Source organism: Enoplosus armatus, chromosome 1 (assembly GCF_043641665.1).
Source record: "Enoplosus armatus isolate fEnoArm2 chromosome 1, fEnoArm2.hap1, whole genome shotgun sequence".
In the NCBI taxonomy this organism is placed as follows: domain Eukaryota; kingdom Metazoa; phylum Chordata; class Actinopteri; order Centrarchiformes; family Enoplosidae; genus Enoplosus; species Enoplosus armatus.
The window spans coordinates 21,945,976-21,967,675 of NC_092180.1; the positions used below are offsets into that span (position 1 = coordinate 21,945,976).

At 39.0% G+C, this 21,700-nt stretch overlaps 2 protein-coding genes across 2 annotated transcripts in view; one reads left to right on the forward strand and one right to left on the reverse strand.

Annotated features, from left to right (window-relative positions):
- Window positions 1-299: 299 nt before the first annotated feature.
- Window positions 300-8,787, reverse strand: rec114 (REC114 meiotic recombination protein). Its single transcript, XM_070910670.1, has 6 exons — window positions 8,704-8,787; window positions 5,985-6,074; window positions 2,542-2,625; window positions 1,970-2,143; window positions 673-750; window positions 300-464 (listed from the first exon to the last, which is right to left on the reverse strand). The coding sequence occupies exons 1-6, from the start codon at window positions 8,785-8,787 to the stop codon at window positions 300-302; spliced, it is 675 nt and encodes a 224-aa protein (XP_070766771.1).
- A 3,811-nt stretch (window positions 8,788-12,598) lies between these two features.
- The window catches only part of hcn4 (hyperpolarization activated cyclic nucleotide-gated potassium channel 4), a 63,387-nt gene continuing 54,285 nt past the window's right edge, over window positions 12,599-21,700 (forward strand). The window contains exons 1-2 of the mRNA XM_070930615.1: window positions 12,599-12,612; window positions 12,840-13,517. Coding sequence (XP_070786716.1) covers window positions 12,599-12,612; window positions 12,840-13,517 — 692 coding nt within the window. The remainder of the gene's footprint in view (window positions 12,613-12,839; window positions 13,518-21,700) is intronic.

Below are 21,700 nucleotides of genomic sequence, written 5' to 3' on the forward strand. Positions count from 1 at the left end.
CAGAGTATATAGCCACGATCAAACATATGAGTGAGACCAATATTTCTTTCTGAATAAAAAGTTTGAAAATGAATGCAGAATTCTTTTTGGCAAGTTCTTCCTCTAACCACCTGAATTCAATACCATTCAAAGCATCCTCTTCGAGGTATATACCATAACAACTAATGTGTAACAACATTTCAAACAACATCGGCAGCACAGCAAGGAACACTCCACCACCACCAGGCACTGCCTACACAAACTGTATAAGAAAAAGCACATTACACTGACTTGACCTTTCTGCCTCCAGCTGTTGTTCTTCACTCCTGAAGCAGTTTCCTCAGCTCCCCCTCCACCTTCTCCACAAATGCATGAAAGCTGGGATCCAGCAGACAAATGCGCACAATGGGCTCCAAGTCATGTTGTGGCAAAGAACCATAGCGATATACTTGAGGCAGAGTCACAGCAGTCTCTCCCAAGAAGTGCTGTGGAAGGTCCAACAAATATTTCAGTGAATTTAAAAAGAAGAAATAGTTAATTGAGTATCTTATGTTAGCATTCAAAATTTAAGGAAGTAAATTAACTGAGCACCCTGCTCATTAGTTGAATTTAACACAAAATTACAATTAATATGTATCAGATATGGATGTTACATTTTGTTATTTGCTAGCTCTCACTGTTAAAGATCAATACCTGTGTAAGGCGCTTGATGGACAATGATCCTTGGACAAAATCAGGCTCAGCTCCCACAGCCTTTCCCTGCCAAGTCTGCTGACACAGGGTTACACACAACAGAAGAAAATAAGATTTGAGGACTGCGGCACGACACCACAGGGTTAAGAGGCCAATCAATGGCTTCATTACTAATTGAAAGATATCCACCCCTCCAAGCCCTTTCATCTTCACTGTGAACTCCTTCAGGGTTTCTGTTCGCTAAAGGTCACATTCAAACCCATGACAGAGTCCATTCCTTTCTCAGTCCTCTGTGTTAAATGTTGTAAGCCAGACAACTGCATCTGAGTTTTACTCAGAATCCAATTTCTAATTAACCATTCTGCTCTTCAGGTGTTTTCAAGTTTGACAGTAAATAAAAAGTCACTACTGAAAACTGAATAATAGAGCACCAACAATGTCATCAATACAGTATGTCATTCGTAGAGTGTGAATTTCAACAGCTTAAATGCTTTGCTGGCATGTTATATTGTTGTTGTTGGTTTTTTAGGTTTGGGACAGAGAATTGTTTTCATAATCAACAACTGTTAAAGGCGACAATATTAAGAACTAATGTCTTCAGTGGTCACTTTGATGGTTGTATTTATAAATTAATTATATTATTGTTCTACATTCCTGTCTGTGTGTGTGTGTGTGTGTGTACTGTATTCTACACCACATATTGTACAGTGATTGGCTAATGTGCAGTATATTCTCTATCTCAGTCCACCCACTGTAGCTGTCGTGTCACCTCTAAGAATAAGACAGTATTGTGTATAGCACCATCTAGTGAGTACAATATGGCCACTGTTCATGAAGCTGACCATAGCATTGTGACAATACTGTTGATTAAGCAATGAGTAATGACTATATGATAACTTTAATTATGGCAATTTAAATTACGCTGATATAATTTACAAAATACTGTGCAATAAATGGTGACATAGGAGATGAGTGTCTCATTTCTACCAAACAGAGACTATGCCAGGAAGAAAAAAGCAGTTCCTCTTTGATACTGTACAGCCACGAACCAGACTCACTTTATAAAGAGTACGTTCTAGACCTGCTCTATATGAAAAGTGCCGTGAGATAACTTCTGTTATCATTTGGCATTATATAAATAAATTTAATTGAATTATCCTTCAAATTACTACTTAGGTCATAGGCCTATTTTGAGGAATTCTATGGGCAACACATTTTAAATGTACAAACATCTGCTATGTGCGCCAGTATTGTTACAATACAGAGGTTTTATTTACTGAATTGTAAATTAGCCAACCTGTATCACTGGTGTAGAGACCTCAGTGGGGGACTGATTGGAGGGCGGTGGGGCATCATCCTGAGTGGCAACAGGCATGTACTCCATCAGTTTTTCCACAGCACTTGAGCACTCATTTATAGCCTCTGCCCTGCTACTTCCATCAAACTGCATCCTTATCATGCGGCTCTGTCCCTGCAGAAATCCACAAAAACATTCAATCTGTATCTGTCAATCTAAACTGTGCCAATGAAAACATACCCTGTGTTTGTACTGTATGTTGCTTTTGTGAAATCAGCATCTCATTAAGTTAAAAGAAAGAGTTTGGTAAACAAGGAGACTGTTAAATTTGAAGTTCAGGCAACTCATGTCTGAAAAATAAGATGAAACAGAAAATAATAATAATTTCAGTATGAGGAGGCCGTTCATCACAGCACCTGAATAAACAGTATATTAAAAAAGTATTATTAGTTTTCCTTTTAATTTTTTATAGTGTAATTAATACAATGATCTTGAAAGGGAATTAAGGTATTAGGACAGACCTTGAGAAAAAAACCAACCATCGTCGGATTGCAATGCATCTCACGACTCACCTCCACGGTAAATCGAAACATCAGGTTATCAGATTTCTGGTGTACTTTGAGAAACTCGGAGCCACAGAGCAAAGGGATTGTATCCTGAGAAAAGAGAATACACATCTTCAGCAGCAAGGACAGGACACTGTTTCAACCACGGGCTCCATTAACTCAAGGATAACATATACAAAAAACATTTTGGTAAATTTTAAGAATGTTCTTTTGAACCACGCCAAGTAAAAGAAGCTTGATATCCACCCATTCACTCAAATATTACTGGATGAAATTAAAGGACAAAAGAGAGTATTGTGGTTGTATCAAGCTGACTGGGGAAAAAATAGTTACCTAAATCTGTCTGCAGGGGTCTCTGTTTACTCAGTAACCTCAGCTTTGAGGCTTATGATAAGCTTTTTTACACACGGAATCAAACAAGCAGATAAATACAATAGCCTAATACTGTGATCAGCCTATTTTGTTAAAAGTGCTTTACAAATACATTTGTTTTGAATTTTAAAATAATAAGGCAGGTATATCAACAGGGTTTTCCTTGGAACAATGGCACTGCACCAGGGAGTAGGTGCTCTTGTGTACTGTAGCGCCATCATTTCACATCCAATGTTAATAATACACATTTTTGAAACTGATAGGACTATCGTGCTTAGTAATTTAGCAATAATAAACCAATCAAGTATCTCTGGCTATAGTGCAAAAAAATCTATTTCTGGAAAAGAAAGTTGTTGTGGAAATTCTGGAAATAAACATATAAGTGAATATGTAATTAAAACAGGCTTGTGATATTTGTGGATACACTTGTTTTTTGTTGATATTCAAATGCTTTATTACAAACCAATTAGGGAAACACCTTATTGGATATGAATGTATTCAAATGCACACTTAAGTGACCAACTGTACAGTTTGCAATTCATTAATGAAAAAACAACAACAAACAGAATAAATGTGTGTAAAAAATGCAGATGTTTCCATGCAGGTCACTAAATGGTGTGATGAGTAGGAAAATGATGTGAATCATATTCTACGGCCTTCACAGTCACCAGCTCCCAACCCAGTAGAAAAACTATGGGAGATTTTGGACCGGCATATGAGACAGTGCTCATCAAAACACCAAATGAGGGAATATTTATTTGTGTTTCATACCTCCAGTAGTGTTCCAAAAACTATCTATGCCAAGGAGCACTGAGGCTGCTCTTGTGGCTCGTAGTGGGCCAACGGTTTACTAAAACACTTTGTTGGTTTTTCCTTTAAATTGTCATCATCTGTTCCATGTTCAGTGTGAATGAATGCCAGATACATATGCATTTACAGATGACTGATTTTACTTTGATGGGTGATGCCAGTTAAGCCAGCAGTGTCCATATTTATAGAGAGCACTGAAGCTCCTCAGTAACCCCTTGATTCTCTTCAACACACCAAATAAATGTGTTCAAAGACAATTCCAAAAGTTTCCTTCAGACCTTACCATGTAGCCTATAGGCCGAAGCTCTGTATTGAAAGTTCCTGAGCATTCACTGCACCAATCTATAATAGACCAGTCTATCATCCTCGGTGAAAGCTCTCTGCAGTCTGACCTGAATATCTGTCTGGCTCTGCACCCTGGCGCAGCAAGATAGCTGTGTCACCTGCCAGAACTCCATTAATGAGACATTGAGTAGTCCCTCAAATTTCTGTTGTCTGCAGGGCAGGAAGTTAACTTTTTATGTCTAAAGGCCACAATAACTGGTAAAAGCCCCATATTCATGTTCTGCTTTTACTATTTTACATGCTTAACCAGACTTCTGCAGTGTAACACATCTGTAGATAAGGGTTACCTGCTGATAAAGTTGGTTTAACACACTGTGTTTACCATTATTTGTGGTGGTAATTCCTTGCCCTGATTGTCCGCAACTGGTATTGGCCTACTTGTGAAATTAAGATGTACATGTCACTCTGCTGTGCCAAGGTTGGCAACAAACCAATGCACGGACAGGATAACAAATGTCAAGTCCATGCTCTATGAGGCATATAAAATAGAAATTCAATCAAGGCATGTAAATTCACGCCCAACTTGACTACCGTGTAAAATGTTTTTATAAAAATCTGAACCATGCCTGAAGTGGGTTTGAGCTTTATGTGAGCCTGATACTGAAAGTTTTCCCAATAATATTCTTTAACTGATTTTGAACCTGTACCCAAAAAGTTCTGAGGGACATTTGGCTTGACCCAACCAAAACAATCCAGTTAAATCCCATCAGATTTGAGCAGAAATGTCAAGCTCTTCAGCAGAATATTTCATATGGCCTTCCCCAAAGCCTTTTATCTGGAAAGCAGATTTCTGTTACAAATTTACATCCCAGAAAATTTGCTGAGAGAATGGTGCACTTTTTCTTTAACCATTTTGTCAAAGGTGTAATTCAAAAATGCTACTATATACTACTTAATTATACCATCTCCACATTAACATAAAGATGACTGTTCTTTTCTTCATATTCACAGAGAATTCTTGGTAAAAATAAAGCATACAAATAAACACAAAAGCTACAGTGTAGTGGAACATGATACATCTTTGAGAAAAGTGGCATAGCATTCATGTCCCATCCAGGAATGTCATTTTGGAGTAGCATTACTAATAATTAATAGAATTCATATTCAATGTTCCCGCCATATGGGGGTGGGCAACCAGTAATAACAACTGTGACGTACTACAGATTGCCAGTGTCAGAGCATGACAATCGCAGCTGCAGCCTTAAATGATTTCAAGCAATTCCCCTATAGCCACAATTTATTTTTTGAATTACCGAGCTTCAAGTACAGGTACATTGCAACACCTATGCAATACAGTGCTTCATGCACTGACACCTGCTGCAGTCTAGAGTCGAAATGTCAAGGTCTTATGAGCTGCAAGCCTGTATGTGAATATCAAAATTAATTGATGTAAACCACAGAACTGCTACACCACTTTTAAACTGATGATTTCTCTGTATTCATGATACAGACGGAAGTCTATCTTGAAAGAGAGCATATTTTCATTTTTTTCAACATTTGAATAACCTTTGCTTGTGATGTTTTGAACCACAAGCATATTTCAGTCAATAATTACTGATCTTTTAGAAAACATATCATACCCACAATAGGTATTTTTTGCATGTTTCTTTCCTTTTTTTCCTGAAGGGTAGGATTCACAGTTAAAACAGTTCATTGAAAGTGAATTCGAAGAATTGGAATCAGCAATGAAGTGAATCAAATCTATGGTATTAAATCATATCACAAGTTTTAGAAAGCTGTAAAGAAACACGCTAAAAAAATAGGCCTTCTCACCACCAACAAGCATACCCATGAGGCTGGATCTAAACGTACAGTCTACCAGGGTCTGGAAAACAAGGCTTAATCTTCAGGTGTTGTGTGCAACTCATAAGGGACAATGCATGAAAAGCAAAACAACACAAAACAAAAACAGTCAATCTTACCAAGCTTTCCTGTCCTTGCAATACCAGCAAGTATCCAGCTTCCACAATTGTGAGGATAATTTCCGGCTTATTATCATTTGCCTCAAATACCTGTTGAAGAGAAGACAATATTAGCCAGTGCAAAGTTATAGTGAGTGATTTGTTTTTTCTGATCAATAGATGGATCTATCTATACATTTTAGAGGGTGTTAAGTTAAAAAAGATGTGTTTTTTTTCAAATGAAGGTAAACAAGGCAGTTCATGAACATTGAATTATACTGTTCTTTCTGTCTACGAGATTCTGAGCACACCATTTGGCAGCCTATTTGGTAAATCACCATGTACTTGATATCATTTTCCTTAAAAAGTTGCACTAGCCAATGTAGATCATAAATGTCTAGAATAATAACTTTTTATTACAGAATCAGTCAGATAAAATCTTGTAATTCCATGCTCACCAATTGCTGTGAACTGTATATTACACCCTTCAATGTGAGTGCAATGAGTTCTATGGGTGGAGTGTAAATGCACCTAAACTCAGTTTAAACAAATACTTTGAATTTATTCTCAGAGTTGTCACACAGTATACTGTATAATGTAGGTAGATTTTGGTTCCACGGCCATCTATACGTCCTCACACTAAATATACTGCTCTAGCTTGCCATCTAGAGTCTGATGCAGCTAATGAAAGACAAAGCCACTTGAAACATGTGTCTTTGACCAAGAGGAGATACTGCACGTCAATAAGGAATGCAACTAAAAAGTACTATTAATTAATGTCCAAAAGGCCCAAAGTGACATTGCTCACTCTGTGTGACCCACAGCCAACAGACCCAAAGGTACAACAGGCCTTTTTCATCAAAGACATTTTGACATGTCATTTCAGGAAAAGCACAGGTTTTCAGCGTCCTGGTTTTGTGTATGTTGGCTCACTCACACTGTTGCTTAGTGGAACACTTTAATAGAACAGAGCCATCGTTCATGTTATTAGTAAGACCTGTGCTTTTCCTACTGTGAGAAGTAAAAATGCCTTCTGCTGTACAAAAAAAAGCCTATGATTTCAGCACATATATACGACTATGCTAGATATTAAAAATAACTTACATTGTGGTGATTACATTATCATAATCACAACACATATAAATTACAAACACACATATATAAATATATATAGCCTATATATGTGTGTATACACTACTCTGAAAACTGACATCTTTTTTTGCACTGTGGAGACCAACTGAGGTTTATGTTTTCTTCCAGGTCTATATATTATGACGTACAGTAATATATGTTGAGCTTTTTTGCTACTGATAGTTTTACAGATATGGATTCCTTTCACATAACTCTGATTAAGCTATTGTTGAATTTCCCATCTATTACTGGAGATCTGTTTTCAAGTGCATGTGAGTATTTTGTTTTCATATTCACATTCACCACGTGAGTACCAAGACTGAATTTAAAACAGGGATGGGAATCACTGCAGAACTGTGTTTTACTTGAGAGTAAAGCTTCAAACAAAGGTCTTATCAGTCAACATGAATACTCAGCAACATAAACTGGAAAGACTCTAAATTCCTTTTTACAGCTTCCCAAATGAAGGCTGTCTGCAGTAAAAGCTGATTTTCTCTTTTTCACATCATAGTTAACTGAATATCTTTATGTTTTATGACTGTTGCTCAGGCAAAATAAGCTTTTTCAGGTCATCAATTTAATCTCTAATAACATGACTGAGAAGGATTTCTTATTTTAGACATTTTATACACTTTGATGTTGATTGATGAAAAAGACAGATTAAACAATACTGAAAATATCTACTTGTACATCCAAATGGCAACATCCTAAAATGTTTTTTTGCTCACTTTACTTTTGTACTTTTGAACCAGGAATAATTTGGGGTAGCAAACCTAATGTATTATAAGACTTATTTTAAATGAATGCAGCACAACAGTGGTTATGTTTACAGTAAATGTATTGATTTCTATTGATGAAATGTATTTTTCAATAAACTTTAGTGGACGTTGTTGAAACAATTAAGTACAAGTAGAATACAGGAATTTAGTCTGGTCATGTCATGCTGGTCCCGTTTTTTTTTCTTTTGGGCATGACAAGAAAATAACAATAACAAAGCATCATAATATTAATGGAAAAATAGTACTAATATGCGTAGAAATAACAATAATAACAAAACATATATTTTTTTGTACAAGGACATGTGTCACTTTGGGCTACAATCTTTAGAATAAAAATTGAGTTTTAATCAGAGCACCGAGTTAGAGTAGTTTTCATTTTGCAGGAAGGGAACATTTTTTCTCTTCTTTTAAGGATTGTGGAAATATCTTTTAAACAGCGGGTTAAGATGTTAGACAATCTTTGAAATTTTGAATTTTGGATTTTGAAATAACGCCAGGGGTTCATGATGCAGAAAAAAATAGATCCCAAGTAACTTTGCTCTATGATTGGGGTCAATGGGCTGTAATGACCCGCGTTACATGAGAGGCACAAACTGAGGTGAGTATCCTAGCTAGCAGGTAAGCTAACGCTAGTATGAAGTGAGTTTTAATTCATATGTGTGCACAGTATAATGAGCCAATACACCTGCAATGGTTAATTGGTACAAATGGCAGGTAATATTCAGACTATGCAACGCTAAATATATGCGAACGATAGCTTAATAGAAACCCTAGCTAATCTTAGCTAGCTAGTGTAATGTAGTTCAATAACTATACTACACGTCAGTTACCTTCCAAGGCTTCCTCTTTGTTTCTATATGGCCTGGAACGAAACGCCCATAGCGTTTCAACCTCCACGTCTGCCTGGTGGCCATTTCCAGTAACGCTAAACAAGTTTATTGTCGCTATTTTTCTGGCTAACCATCACCCGACGTGCTAACTTACAGTGAGCGTGAGGGAACCTGTCTATGTGCTGGCACGCGGCGTGAGCACACTCCTGTTTGACCCAGACAAAGGTAAGCAAACATAGAGCTATTTTGCACATGGAAGTACTGTATGTACTAAAGTACTGATGACATGAAGTTATACAAAGAATTTGGGGTCTGGTTGGTACTGTGCTACACAAGTCTTGCAAGAGTGCATGACAGTGCAAGGAATGCTGGAATACACATTGTATGGATGATATGGCTGAACAATTAATCAAAATATTATCAAAATCGTAATTTGGCCAAGTGCAATATCCCAGTTGCAGGAGCTGCAATTTTTTGATAATGGTAAAATGTGTCAACATGCCATAATAAATGAAGCATTGTGGTGCTACAGAGATGCCCCAGCCTACAAATCATATTCTCCAGATGTAAGGGAACACGTTTGGGGTTTTTTTTAGCAGTCATGACTCATATTGCAATCATAATATCTGTCAAAATAATCGATTATATGATTTTTTTTGCATATGTAATGGATGATACAGTATAAGTAGCCCTCTTATTGCAGGAACAATTTTGCAACATGGACCTACCTTTAGGGTGTACCAGCAAAAATCTAATGATGTTTGATAGTTCGTGGTACTGTCTCATTGTGACCTGAAGGCTCTTGATAGATGTTTCAGCATTGTTAATTATAATGGCTGATTGAAAATGGCTGCATTTCATGTAGGTGTACCAATTCCAGGTCTCTGGTATTGTGAATTCTGGCTCACTGGCATGGTTCACTGGGACATGTCCTTAAACTGGAATTATGCTTCTCTGGGCTGCGCGTAGGTGAATGTGCACGGGGGTCTCAAAGATTGTCCGCTTGGCTGTTTTCTTTTATACTTGTATGTAGTATGTTTATGTTTATTTTCATCTCTATTTAGAACCTGCCTGCTCACATCACGTATAGTTGAGATTCGGAAGATGTGCGCGTTGGTTTCTTTGCAAGCCTTTGCGACCTACGGCTACCCATAACACCCTTCTTTCGCAGAGATGTTTCCGTTTATCTTCGGAGAAGCATAATTCCATCTTAAGTGCAGTACCATGTTCATTTAATACATTTTTAACATATTCTACATTCATATTTGTGTACAAAACAAGCAACCAGCTGCCAACTTTGGAAACAACTGAATATTTTTGTTTCCAGCTGGATAGATCCTCCTTGAATGTCTTCAAATGACCTATGGGTTTTTTCAAAGTTTAGTTTGTATTTATTTTTGAGAACCACAGAGGTGTTCCTCTGTGACTCTAATGTAGTCGTCAATGAAGTAGCAAATATACAAATATGATTACATGTAATAAGAAGCCCATAACATACTGTAAAAACATAACATGAACAAACTTGATATGGATCCCTTAGATTTGTATTTTATTTTTGTATGGTGACCAAGATTCCTACTGAGTGGGACATTTTACAGTTAAATCAACTTGTCCATCTCCTGTCTGGTGGACAAACTATGTAAAGATGACACTCTAAAATTACCTCAAACCTGTAGTTTGGTATTTCAGTTCTGCAATTTCTTGTTACATGTAAGCAATACCAACAGCAATACCAATATATCTGCTTTAAGCTAGAATCAGCCGATATATCGGCCTCGCCGATTTATTGGTCCAGCTTTGTTTGATGTCTGCCTAGTCAACATGCAGTCTGATCTCCCCACTTTATTTTTTTCTTCACAGATCCAGCTGTCAACTTCGCTAACAAGAGAGACAGCAAAGATAGGACATAAGACAGAAGGAAAGAAAAGGGATGGTGGCTCTCAAAGAATTTCACAATAAACTGAATTCAATTTGTCATCACTCACAGTACCCTACTACAACATTGTCCCTAAGCAGCTGTGTCATAATTATATGATAAAAATTGTGTTATGCATAATTGTCTTAAAATTCATATTTGGTAAAGCAGTAATACAAAGTCAAACATTTTTAAGAACCAGGGTGAATGTGCTAAAGTGTGTGGCCATGTGGATTCACGGTTTAAATGTTTGCTCTACATTCAGGTCAAATATTGATAGCATTTCTGACATGTAGGACAGTTGAGCATTTATTGAGCATTCATTTCTGTGATGTGTGTTTAGAATGGCAGTCAGGCTTTTATGTCTCTCTTTGTCTAAAATTAAAAGGTCTGCAAGGAGTGTGTGCTACATGGATCCTGTCTTGAATGATACTGAGACTGATATAACGGAGCTGAAATCTCTCAAAAGTTAACAGGGTTTTTTGTTTTTTAAATATATATATTTGAACACCAAGTGTTTGATGATGGACATGGCGTTAATCAAACGCTGGCTTTTTGAGGCTGATACAGATGTAGTAGTTTTAAAAATCCACCTACAGTATATGCTTATATTCATTTTTTTATAAGAACAGAACAATCATCGAAAATTATACATTTTTTAAGCATTGTGACCAAGATATGTACTGAGCATTACATTTATACAAATCCTGGAATCCTTTCTCCACTTACTCCCGTTTTGTAGGATTTATCAATCAGTGACATTTTGTCAAGCATCTGGCTCCAGAAGACCATTGACAAAATGAGCTTTGACTAATTAGAGTTTTTGTCATGACCATATTGACATTTATTACAGAAATAAAAGGATCTGCAATGAAACTGTCATGCTCCTACTTTGGGCATTGAGATCGAATAAACACAGAATTCAGGATACCTGTAGACTGTTCAATGAAGGTGCTTTTCACATATATATGGTAAATGGAAATGATGGGGGATTGAATGGCCATTACACATAATATTATAGATATATAGATATTACAGAATTGTTTAAATTTGAGCCATATAGCCCGCAGGAATGACAAGGAAATACAACAAACAGAAAGGGTTTACTCATAAGATCATTAGTCTTACTTCATTTTGTTATTCTCAAGATAGTATGCCTTGTGTGTTGTTTATCAGAAAAATTAATTACGAAAATATTCCTATTTGTTCATTCAGTATGTGTGGTGGCACCAAATCTAAGAAGGATATATTGTGAGTTATGAATCCATGATTGGACAAATATATCAAATTACAATGCATGCATGCACTATTTATATCTATTGCCATTTGAGAGGTCAGTCGCTTACCAACAATTCTACATGGGAGCCTGTTTGATAAAGCACCTTTCACCAAATTATAGAGGAGCCTATTCCAGCTTCAACTGTATTTGTGCGCAAATTACGCAGTGGATTGGACTGATAACAGGGACGGCAAACAGGCTACTCGGTCCTCTCAAGTGGAGCTCAGCGGGGCTGAACAATGGGTTTGCGACCTGTAGCCTTAACTTAAGAGAACAGGAGAGCGTTTTAAGAATGGGAAGAGCATTCCCCTTTAAACAAGGTGGGCTGAGCTTATTTGCAGTTCTCGCTCCTATGGCAACCCAATAGATCAGCATCATGAATATTCACAATTCGCCAAAACGCACCATGACTATGGATCAGGGATGTCAGCGGTGCCTAGAATGCTCTACTCTATTTTGCACGATTGTGTCGCGTTGTATGATGGCAGCTGGTAAGACATCTGGTGAAAAGAGCATCCTTCGTCGTGCATGACCTTTCCCTCGTCTCCGTATCACCGTCCGTCGGCACGTCCCTCACATGTCACGCTAAGGTGACTTTCAAGCAGTTTTTTCCACTTTTGCGCACAATGTCGGAGCGGCACAAAGATGCACATCGGGGACGCAGTGGCCAAGCGGACCGCCCAGGCTGCGCGTGAGGACATATGCAAACTGCCAGGTAGTCTAATTATGAAAAAGAGTATCTCTCATCTGTTTCAGTAGAGCCACGGCGGTCCATGTCATGTGCAGCAGGCTTTCAGGGATTCAGATTAGCTCCAGACTGATCGCTCTCACAAACAGATAGGGAGCGTGGGGCTGGTGGCAATAATCGTTTCAATACAGCCCAACAATCTGGATTTATTGAGGCTAATTTTCTCCACTGTGTCTCAATGTCATAATGGACAGGCTGCACTCCTCCATGCGTAAAAGGCTCTACAGTTTGCCACAGCACATTGGACAGAAAGCATCTATAATGGGCGAAGGAGAAGACGCAGACAAGGACACCCGGAGGAAGAGTATCAGGATGAAGCCTCTACCGTCACCGTCGCCGACCTCTGGGGGAAGCTGCAAAGGCATCGGGGAGACCAAAAGTGGGGAGTCTGTGATCATGGAGACGGACATAGGGAGACCGATGAAGACCAGCTCAAACGGAGATTGTCGGCGATTTCGAGGCAGCCTCTCGTCCATCACAAGTCGGCATGTGCACGACTCTGACTCGGCGGAGGAGAGGCGCCTCATCACCGAGGGGGATGTCACCCCGAGCGAGGAGAGCCCCCCCGGAGCCATCGGTGATGGGCCGCCGGATCAAGGCGCGCAAGGGGCCAGCGGTGGCGGTGGCACCCAAAAAGATTCCCCTGAACAGCAGTCAGGCTTTATAAAGTTGGACGGCATTGATCAAATTCTGCCGGACGACGAGAGGTTATATCAAGCTGGGTTCATACACAGACAGTTTGGAGCAATGCTTCAACCAGGGGTCAACAAGTTCTCCCTGAGGATGTTTGGAAGTGAGAAGGCGGTAGAGCGGGAACAAGAGCGGGTTAAATCCGCCGGATTTTGGATAATTCACCCGTACAGTGATTTCAGGTAAATTTAAAACACCTTATACACACGCTTTCCAAACAACGAAAGGTTTAGAGTGCAGCATTAATGTCGATGTCTTGCGCAGGCCCAGATGTTGTTCTCAGTGGGTGTACCATTTGTCAGGGCATTCATCAGCATAAGAGCTGCCCATTCATTGTTTTATTCAGCTTTACAGCACCTTCATCACTTCTCTCAGCCTACTCCTTCACATTAAAAGATGACATTTCACCAAAAGCCATAATTCTAATAAATTGGCTTTAGTGCTTTATACAAATCCTTACAATTTACTAATTCGTTTATAGATTAATGAGGGATTTTTCAGTGCCATAACACAGTAGAGGAATTATCTTCATTAGTTTCAGGGTATGCTCATATTACTCAGGAGGCCTGTAGATACACTGTGTTGTGTTATGGAACAACCCACAGATAACAAGACCTTTGCTAATTAAGCCAATTTACCTATCTTGGGCAGATGCTATCCAAGTGGATACATAATTGAAGTCCTTTAGTGGTTCCTTCTCCTTTATTTGAGAAAACCTGCACTCAGGGGACATCATTTATCATTGATTAGGGTTAGGGATGACTTCAATTCACATTGTCTTTACAGGCTTACACATGGACTTTCTTATTCTTTTATGCATGGTATTTTGAAAAGCAACAAGGTTAAGTCATGTTATTTGAATTAATTTTGAAAAGATCAGCGCATTTAATAGTGTTGTCTCCTCTAGTGACAAACAACAGCTGCAGAACTGAATAGAGAAACTCCATGAGCACTCTTTTGTTGGATTCCTCTCTGTTATTAGTGCCCTTGAGTTTGTTATTGGCCATATGCATCTGATCTGTGGAGGCCTCATGGAGGCTCTTAACTGCTAAGAAAGATTAGATTTAAGGTCTTTCACCATTGCTTCTAGGATTTTAGAATGGTTGTCCTACACGATTGGTGAAATTAAACAGTTTAACTCAAATGCATACAGAGTCTTTCAGCACCTCAGATAGAAGTGCCAGTGAGCTGTCTGTCTTCACTTGTTATTTATTGCTAAAACACTAACACCGTGGCTTGAATTACATACGCACTATAGACACTATAGTACACAAAAGTGTGCATATGATCGTGATATTATTAGATGGGCCCTGTACAATTATATGGTTTTGATTGAAAAGTTCCTTCAACCTATCCAATTAAATCAAATTAGAAAAGAAAAATTCATCTACTTTGACTACTTCATAGCTTGTGTGTAAGTAGGGAATGTATCTTTTTTTGTATTGTAATGTATTTTTTTAATTGAACACATTTTCCTCTAGTTTAATAATTCAGGTGAAACTATGTCATTTGAAGCTGTGTCAGCCTTGGCATTTAGTTCACATATGCACCATCATTTAAATTATGTGGAGACATTTGTGTTGCTGTAAAAGCACATAGAGCAAGATCGTCACACTGTATTTCTCCTTGTCTGTGACATTGAATGTTGTCTGATCTGTCTGGTGTTTGATAGGCTATGATGGTGTCATGTCATGTGATATAGAAACTCACTTACCACATAAGTGTGGTTTTTCACCTCAAGAACAAGATGTCTGACTTTGAGAGACATGTGAGTTGTTGCGCGAGTTTCTCACAGGCCTGGGGTGTCAGTGGGAAAGGCTAAATAAGACTCTTCCCAGAATAGCGAACAGACACATTTATCTGCCTGTTTATCCTGAGAGAACTGACAAATACTCTGGGGTGGCTAACATCACTGGATGTTTTCTGTTGAATTTTGTATTTAAGATGGTCTCATACAACAGCTGTCTTAAGCCGTCATGAAAAGTATATTTTAGGTGAACTGTTTCTGTGTATGTGCGTGTTAGTGAGACGCACACAGAAAGAGATAAATGAATGACAAAGATAGACTTTTTTGGTGCATTAAAGGAAAATGCAAAGTACACTTGATTCGGGTACAACCAGACCCAGGTGATCAACTCTGTTGTCTGCTCAGTCAAAAACTGTAAACAATCACAGGCCTGTCACAGGCATCTCAAGCACAAGGTTGTTCGGGAACTATTTGCAGGTATACTAAAACACTACACTTATTAGCAATTCTTGTTTCCAAATCCACACACTTTACACAGGTCATCATCAGGAAGTGAGACGTGTTAGACAGTTTGTTGTTTTCGTTATGCTCCTCACAGCTGTGTTTCCTCTGACCCCCTTTGCTCTCTTACTCACTGTGTTAAATGTCATGAGGAAGGGTGATCTGGGGCTTGGAGAGACTGTCCTGATACTGAAAGGTCAGAGATTTGGCACCAGCCATCAGTTTTGAAGTGTCTTTGAGCAAGACACTGAAACAGGGGCTCCACACTGTGTGACTCTCTCAGTGAGATGTACAAAATAAAATAGATAAATTAAAACGCACTGACGGAGAAGGGCTCTAAAAAGATGAGGTTAGCCACCCACTTGTTCGAGGTTTGAGGGGGATACTGTATATTACCATAATTAAACATTTTGGCGATCTGAGAGCAGTTTGCTTGAGGTTCAATCACTCGACACTATGATTACGTAATCACTCAACTCTACAATTAAAACCACAGATGTGGAACTCAATCAGGAGAGTAAAAAAATGAGCCTGTGCTTCGGCTAACTCTGTATGGGAAAACATTATTGTGCATTTCTTTGTGACTAACATGGAAAAAGCATACATAAACTCTTTAGCCCTTAACTGAGGGAAGTCAACATATATGACACCTTTTATCAGTATTCAAATGCTTCAAATAATAATTGAAACCCATCATCGTGTGAGATGAAGAAAAATAGTACATCATGTCAGTGAGTTAACACAGCATAGTGAGATGAGTTACAGCCAGTATTTTATTTTTAATGAACTGAACGAGAAACATGATACTTGGACGCCTACTTCCTCCAAAATCAGGATCAGAGACAGGACACGATGGCTGTAATTAAAGTACACAAGGAGATGAGTGGGACCTTTTAATGGGCCCGGAGAAGAGAAGGGTCTCTGTGACTAAAAGTTTTATTCCCATGTCTGCATCAAAGCTTTGGCACTATAAGCTCAAATTAGAGTGTCACAAGGAATCACATAGTCATCACTGCGCCGGAATTCAGCAAAATCTCCTCTCGTCAAGTATTGTATAACGCTAAGAAGCAAGGGAGGAGCAATATCTTGCAAGGGAAAAAGACGGATTAAAAATGGCATCATAATCCAATCTACAGCCTCATTTCCAGATCCAAAGCTGAACAGCCTCCTTCGATTCTGAACAAGCATCTTTCAGTGAGCCGATGTGGTCAGTTAACCAGAGAGTGACATCTACAACCCCCCCCCCCTCCAAAAAAGGGGACAAGTGGTCGTCCAAAATGAAAGATTCGTCTCTCATTCGGGTCTTTTGAATAAGGATGATTATCACTGTCCTTAAGCACACGATGACCATAAAATATCTGTGTGGGTTTGATAGGATTGTTGCTCCCTCTACCCTGCTGCTCACTGGATGCTTCTGTTGGATATTTGCTCTGCTCTGCCAGCTTACTTGTCTCAGTCGTGAAAATGTGACTTTACGTTTGTTATTTAGAAGCTGCTGTAACATAAACTGAGGCCTATCGGTGCTGCATGTCCTTGGTCTTTTTAAGGATGATAGAACATTCCAGTGCTTGATTGACAAAATGATACCCCTCTCACAGAATGGATCCTCTATCTTTGCATGAAGAAAACCAGGTGATGATTTTTTTCTTGCCTGTTTGCATAGAGCCCTTTGAGTGGATTCTATCAATGCAGCAGCATTGTGCAGAGTTCTAGACAAACGATGCGGCGCAATATTAGAATGCAGCCCTCTGATCGTCAAGTGCCTTTTAATTATCTTGTGATTCAGAGCCCAGAGGACACATCTGTTGGAAAGTCTATCACATTTCCCTGGAGAGATAGAAAAGAAGATGTCACACATTAGAACTTTTTTTTTGCATTGCTCTATTAAATCCACCCTTTTTCCTTTAGAACCGTGTTGCCAACACTATCAGAAAGTGGGGTCGGCCGTCCTGCAGTTTCTGTCAATCAGTTAAATCCCTTTGCAACAGTCAGGCGAATCCTTCCATCCCCTCTGCAAAGTCCACTTTTCCACAGCCTTTTATTCCTCCTGTACACCCAGCTCTGTTTCCCAAAAGACACTTACCTAGACAGTGGCAAAAATAAATCCTCTGAAAAGACATCTTACAATTTTGCTTCTGTTACTTTTTTGCAGAGAATTCATTAAAGAAAAGTAGAGCAGATGTAGTCACCGATGTGCACATTAAGGCCGTGATATAGTTAAAGGGAAGTAACTTTTAGGCAAAGTGTTGACTAAATTAAAATGTGCACTGTGTTCCTGAAGGCATTTATGTTACCTAATCATTCAACCAGTTTCTACTTTGATGTTTTCATTCTCTTGCTGAAGTGAGTTGTAGTATTTTTAATGTCCTCCATTAGCCCAAATAGAAAAATGTTTTTCAGACAGATTCTCACAATATTAGCATGGCTATGTTGACTTTTGCATGTTTGCATATCTCAATCTTCAAAAGACTAAAATGGTAAGAATGACTTGATAGAATAAAGAGAGAATGGTAGCTGTGCTACCTGTACTTAGACTGCCCTTGTATTTTGTTGGAAATCTGGGGGAAATAAATTCCATGGTTATTATTCCCTTGATGACTTTTGATATATTTCAAATACTACACAAATTATACACCTTGGCTTTATAGTCCTTATCAATCATTAGCAGCCACTAACAGCTACAGGCTATTGGTTGAAGATATAGTACTCTCACTGTACCTGAGTGTGCGCATGTGTACCTATGTGTCTGTGTGTATTGTGTTTGTGAGTGTATGGGATCAGATTAAATAACAGCATTCTCTATTTCAGTCAGGTTGATTATAGTTGATTGGAGAGTGCGTTTTGCCATTGATTTGTTTGGGTCTCGTGGGGCCTCTAGCTTGCCATCGGTAGAGTTATTGAAAAATGAGATGGAGAAACATACACGGCTACAGTGAGGGTGATTCCCCTGCTTGTGGCTGCTGGAGTCATAGTCTGGGTGAGAATTACATACAGGACAAGGTGAGGTGCTGAAGATGCTGTAGACGAATGGAAAGCCTGGATGTTAAGAGCATCATTTAAACAGTTTTTGACAGCATTTCAGCACAGTAAGTCTTAATGCTGACCATTGAAAGATCCATAAGAGATCAAAATGTTTTTAATAAAAGACTGAATCCAGACTGTAGAGTGTGAGCGTGCGCCCTCATGGACCTCATGTCTTCTTGTTTTATAGTGCTAATCTGCATGGGAAGGTGGAGAAAAGGGTGTTTTGACACCACATAGGATGAATGACACTCTATTCCTCTCGGTCTCCATTAAATAATTCCTCCTTTAATTTAGTGAGGGTAAAACATGGGGATTACAGATGGTTTTGGCTGGGCCTGAAAGTGGGGTAATCAAAATAGGCTGCTGTGCTCATCCACCACTATTAGGAGCCAAGAGATTATTACAGCACAATTTATTTAATGGAGGGAGCCCAGGGAGGATGTGCGTGGCCGGTGGGTGGAAGGTTGCCTGTCATAGTGGCAGAATGATTGAACGGTACCGTGTGACCTCGCCAGGCACACTTGTGTGGGAGTGTGGAATCAGGACATGTGATCACAACTGCAAAATAATGCCCCCCCCCCCCTTTTTTTGCATGTGTGCTGTTTTTCTTTCTCCCTCCTGATATGTCATTTAATATAAGCTTTACGTATTATGCAGAAAGCTGAGTTTAACCTTGGCAAAGTGATGGTAATCTCGAGGTGAGATTATATTGATTGATTGGACATCATATACATTTTCAAAATGGGAAAAGCCTGCTGGCGAGCATTTTCTGTTAAGTGCTGCTTGTCACCCAGCTGGTATGCTTAATGTATTTTCATCACCTGACAAATGTAATGTTGTGTGTCCTTCCCGCTCCACCATCTCCTGCACTGCAACATCAATTTATAATCTCTCCAGGTGGATACACAACACCAGTCAGCCTAGACCCATTCTTGAGTTTTCCCTCTTTTAACACATTTCAGTGTCATTTTATTTCTCTCACCACTGGACAGATGTGATTATTGTCCCACTGACCTGATGTAAATATGTCAGCTTCACTTATCTCAACATTGCAGGGTGGTTGATGGAGAAAATGTGTATTCATTTTTTTTTTTAACAAGTTGTCATCCCCTAGTCAAGTCATTTTTGAAGTGCGCTGTGTGTGACCGAGACCTCTGTAGACCTTTCTGTATTCCTGTTGACGCATTCTGCTTCTGGTTACGGCATTATTTTAGCCCCACTTCCTGTTTGGAAAAGAGAGGAGTACAAAAAAAAATATGAAGAGTGCTTGCTCTCTCTGTAAAATAGACTGACACTTCTCCCTTGTTGACTTCCCTGTCCACTTGGCTCATGCAGGGGAGAGGTTGAGAAGGGGGAGGAAACAGGTTACAGCAGGATTTGTGAGCCTTGTGACACTTAACATATGAATTGTGCTGGGGACTGCAGCTGATTGTAACTCTGTGGAGGTAAACACTGAATTTGACAGTGGCTCTGGTTATAAATCCCATTTTACACATTTAGTTTTAATTTCAATCTGACATTTGACATATAATCAGTGCTGGTCAAAAAAGCAATCAACATCAACACAGATTATATAGGTGTAATCTTCCAATGATACCCAAGAGGGCATTCTTTACTTTGATTACGGATACTGCAGTGACTCAGCTTTCTGCATCATCACCTAATTGAAAACCATACTAAAGAATATATATCCTTTTTGATATTATTGCTTTTACTAACCCATGTGTAATGACTGAATAATTTATTGCACATAAGAAAAATGAAAACTTTCAAAACAAGAAATCACCTGGTTGGCAGGAATCAAGCAAGCACAGCACGCTGTATTTTATGGGAATTGTCAGCATGGTTGGAATGAATAATTAAGATTGCTTGGGTTAAAATACCTCCTGTATGCTATCGATTCTCTCTGATGTCTTCCATTCAGCGTCCAGGCACGCTATTCACACAGAGCTGGGTGAAATACTGTTTGAAACTACTTTTCTGGGTTTGTTCTTGTCTACTTAGGGACCAGATGGCAGGATTTACTAAATTTAACAATGCTATGAGGGTCCAAAACACAAATGCTCACAGTATAAGGCCACTGAGTACAGCACTTTTTTTGACCTGAGACATAAAATGTTTTTGATATGACAGCATTCTTTTGCACCCCATGCAGGTTTGAATAAGTAAATAAATAAGTATTAATTGCAAACTATATTTTGACCCTGATTTGTCCTTCAGATGGAGAGAAGTGGTATGCTGAGAGAATGGTTAGTGTTTCAGTTTCCCCCAAAAATGACCCTATATTGTTGTGCATAGTTGGTATAGTAAAGTAACCAAATCACCCCTCCCTTGTGTTGACCTCTGCATGCACGCTGCAGCCCGAGGCCTGTTCATTCCTCCTCACACAGATTCTGCTGTATCTAGTACAGGTTGACCTTTCCAGCCCTGCCTGTGTCCCAGGTGGATTCCCACACCCCTTGTCTCTCTGAAATTGGATTGCCTTTTTCCTATAAGCCTAGATAGGAAATGGCCAAGATGTCAAACTGGCAATGATAGTCTGCTCCAGGGGATGGACACAATATGAGAAACATTTTAAACAGCAGTCAATATTTAATGTAAGACAGTCACCATTCACACCAAGTCAGCTTCAGACAGAGAAGTTCTGTTTAGTTCAGAGCCAATTAGCAGAATGTGCCAGAAACAATAATCAGTTCCACCTGCAGGTGACTCAGGTGGACGACCATGGTTCATGTAACAAAGATAGAATTGTGTCATTCCTCTACATCTGATCCTTCTACATCTCCATTACCTTTCTGTCTAACTTACCTTTTGACCTTCAGTTTTTTCTCTTTTTTGTCTTGCTTGTGGGAGGTTTATCTAAACAGTGTATGGCTTTTACAAGGTGTTACTATGTGCTGCGGCTGGTCATTAATTCAATAGTAATATTTATGGACTTTCAGTGGAACCATGGAATGATAATAAGATCATATTGGGTTTTACAAAATTATCAAATTCAAACTGTAGAAAGCATTTTTTGAGAGTTTTGTCTGATGTAATGCATAACAGTAGAACAGAGTTCATTGCATTGAACCTTAACTCACATACTACATA